The 3,331-nt window shown below is 37.1% G+C and overlaps 1 protein-coding gene across 1 annotated transcript; it reads right to left on the bottom strand.

Annotated features, from left to right (window-relative positions):
• Positions 1 to 74: 74 nt before the first annotated feature.
• Positions 75 to 2,903, bottom strand: LOC119632312 (leucine-rich repeat neuronal protein 1). The gene has a single exon (XM_038025151.1). It carries the CDS (start codon positions 2,525 to 2,527, stop codon positions 293 to 295), a length of 2,235 nt encoding a protein of 744 aa, XP_037881079.1. The 5' UTR covers positions 2,528 to 2,903; the 3' UTR covers positions 75 to 292.
• Positions 2,904 to 3,331: the final 428 nt, after the last annotated feature.

The raw sequence follows: 3,331 nt of genomic DNA, 5'->3' as shown, positions 1-3,331 counted from the left end.
ATGTATATATATATATACGTTTATATACATATATATTATTTTATATATATATATATATTAATTTTGTTCAGTTTTACTTATTCTTTCTTATCTTTACCTTGGTTCTCTTCTTCACTTAGCTGCTTCAGTAACAGTATCTATAGTCATCTTGTTAATAATAATTGGTAAATTTAGGATAGTCTGGCATCACAGTTAACCACTAAGCGTAAATGCTTAGGTTTTGGTGTTTGTAGGTAGGAAGCGGGTCGTCATTGTTTCTATCGTCAGACCACCTCAGTTCGCAGGCTGACGATCACTGATAGTTACGCATTGTCTGGCTTTCCTGTTGGTTTTGTAACACTGAGCGGGCAGAGTTTCCATATTTGTGTTGATTACTTTGCGTAAACGAACACCGTCCCGTAGTGTTAGATTGTAGCGATTGTGGAGGATTACGCAAAGGTAATGCCGGTGGTATCGGAGGTGGTGTAGGTGTTTTAGAACAACCATGACTTTGCTCCAATGGCAAGGAGTAATGAGTATTACTATAAATGTAATTAGCATCAATGTCATCACCTTCCAATCCTCCTAAGGTATTATTGTAATCGTGCGATGTACCGTAATGTAACGTTGACGCATGATGATAGTTACTGTTCTGCTGTTGATGATGTGGATGTGTCTTTTGCTCTTGTATTTCATTGTGTACTATGGGCAAATCGGCGTAAGAATAGCACGAGTCACCCACGACGGCCGTTTGCTGCAGAAAATGAGGTTTTGTATAATGATTTAATATCGAATTGTTCATAGAGTTTTTCATATGCATAACAAACGATGTAGAATCATCAACAGTTGACATACAAGGCTTTAGTAACTTTTTGTCGTTTATCAGAGAATTAGTGGGAACTTGCAACTGCTGAAAATTTTTCTGATTATCAGCACTCAGATCAGTAATCGGCGCAGAGCACATGGGTCCGTAATGTTGTTGCCCGGGATGGTGTGGAGTATAAGTATTCGGAAAAGTGGTAGTCGAATGTATACCCAAACTACAAGGATGTGGATGATGGCGTGTCATGTAATCTTCATCGCAGAATGTTTTCTGATATTCTCTTTCCTTACGCCCCAAAGCTGAGTTACCCCAATTACCTCCTTTCATGTATTCGCGTATCTTATGGCGACATCTATACAAAATCAAAGCTAAGGCTGTAATTGTTGCGGCAGTGCCCACTAAAAGAGCGCCAATTAACGCTTGCTTTCTAGGATCAGTATGCGTACACCCTAATAGGGTCGGGTTTAAACTTTTAAGCTCTTCTCCTCTCAAACGTTCGGGAAATTCGCAGATTACATCGTTGACCATATCGCCGGTAGCATTCTTGCTAAGCAGCAGGTTGCGCAACCACATTATGCGACAATCACAAGCCATTGGATTTTCGGAGATGTCCAAAGTAGACAAATCTTTCCACGGAAATAAGCCTTCAGCTAAAGTTGTTAAAGCATTGGCTTTAAAAGAAACTACACGTAAATGTGGTAAGCCACTTAAGGATCCTTCTTGCACTTCTATTAACATTTTGTTTGATGATAAATTTAAAATTTCCAAATTGGAATTGCTAGCAAAAGCGCCATTCATAATCCGCTTTAAACGCAGACAACCTGTAATATCTAAATGTTTCAGTTGCTTCAGACCGACGAAGGCGCCTTCCAGAATTGCTTCGAAGTCATTTTGGCCGAGATTTAAGTTCTCTAAACGCAGCAAAGGGCTAAGACTGACAGTAGGAATGCGAGACAATCGGTTATCGGATAAATCTAAACTGCGTAAGGCTTCCAAACCGTGAAAAGAGTCATGAGAAATATTACGCAAACCGGCGCCTTTCAAATCGAGGAGTGTTAAGCCCTTAAGATCTTGAAACGCAGACGATGGTATCATTAACAAAGAATTCATACCCAAGTACACTTCTGCCAAAGATGGCATAGCCTGAAAGTGTACAGGGTCTGGTACCGACGTTAAAGCATTATCATCCAAATACAAGATACGTAACTGGGACAAACCATCAAAAGCTTTAGGATCAATAAAACCGATGCGGTTTTCTCCCAAATTCAATTCTTCAATTTTAGTCAAAGAAGCGAAACAGCCCTGATGAAGTTCGGAGATGAGATTGCCGCGCAAATTTAAAACCGTGACCGCCGTCAATCCAATGAACGTCTTGTTGTTTATTTGACCAATTTTATTATGATTTAGATGGATTTCCTGCAATTTACGCTGATATGCAAAGGTATGTTGCGGTATATTCACTAAATGATTCGAAGACAAGTCCAAGAATGTTAATTCCGTATAAAATTGCATAGATGAATCAATTGTTTTAATTTTATTGCTTCGTATAATTAAGCGTTGTATCGAAGGATTTAAAGCAATCGGCAAAACATCCAACTGACCCTCACCACATTGCACAATTAACGTGTTATCATCACACTGGCAACCCGAGGGACAATTAGCCAGGGCAATTGCATAGCGAAAAACCATGAACAGCGATAAATTTATAAAAAGCTTCGAAGCCATGTTGAAGAGACGTGCAGAAGAAAGCTTTTGATGATTTTAAAAAACTTTGCGTTTTTGCCTTGTATTTTTTTTTTTGTTTGTGTTTTAAGAGAAAATGTGAAATTATTCTATTGGAATTCTTCTCCAAATTTTAAAAATTTCAATAAATTTACATTTACATTCTTTCACACAACAGTTTAAACACCGTAAGCGATAATCCAGGTGCTCGCTTCTGGCACGGTTCAATTTTATTAGTATTAGTATTTTATTTATTTACTTATGTATTTAATAAATAGCGTGTTGTTTACGTTTTTACCGGAACTTAAATAAAATAAAAACGTCATACAACAACCGCATCAAAAATCAAGCCACACTAAAACTTCTGCAACCGCACAACATGAACAAACGATTTACACTGATTTCTAAAATAAGTAAAGTTTTTAACTACACCTCGGTTGACTGTCAGTCATCTTCTCTTACGAGTAAAATAAATGCCTAAAAATACTGTGTGGGGTGCTTTGAAGTGAACGAGGAGAGAGTATAAATTGCTCAACTCTCTTTCTTCTTCTCTTATGAGAGATTCGATATGTATTAAAAACAAGTTTTCAGTTTACTTATGAAACGGATTAGCAGAAACTGCGTATAAATGTTTTTATTTCATTTAGTACTTTTCTGGGCTCGCTTCTTAAAAATAAAACAAAAAAGTACTTCCTTGCACATATCCATTTGATAGCTAATGTAGCATAATCTTTCTATATATACGAAATTGTAATTATATTGGGCGTATGTTCAATTTTTAAAATAAGGCAAGGAATAAAGCTAAAA

This window comes from Glossina fuscipes, unplaced genomic scaffold, assembly GCF_014805625.2.
Source record: "Glossina fuscipes isolate IAEA_lab_2018 unplaced genomic scaffold, Yale_Gfus_2 1, whole genome shotgun sequence".
Taxonomy (NCBI): Eukaryota; Metazoa; Arthropoda; class Insecta; order Diptera; family Glossinidae; genus Glossina; species Glossina fuscipes.
The sequence above is the reverse complement of the archived record's forward strand: the minus strand, read 5'-3'. Positions and strand labels throughout refer to the sequence as shown.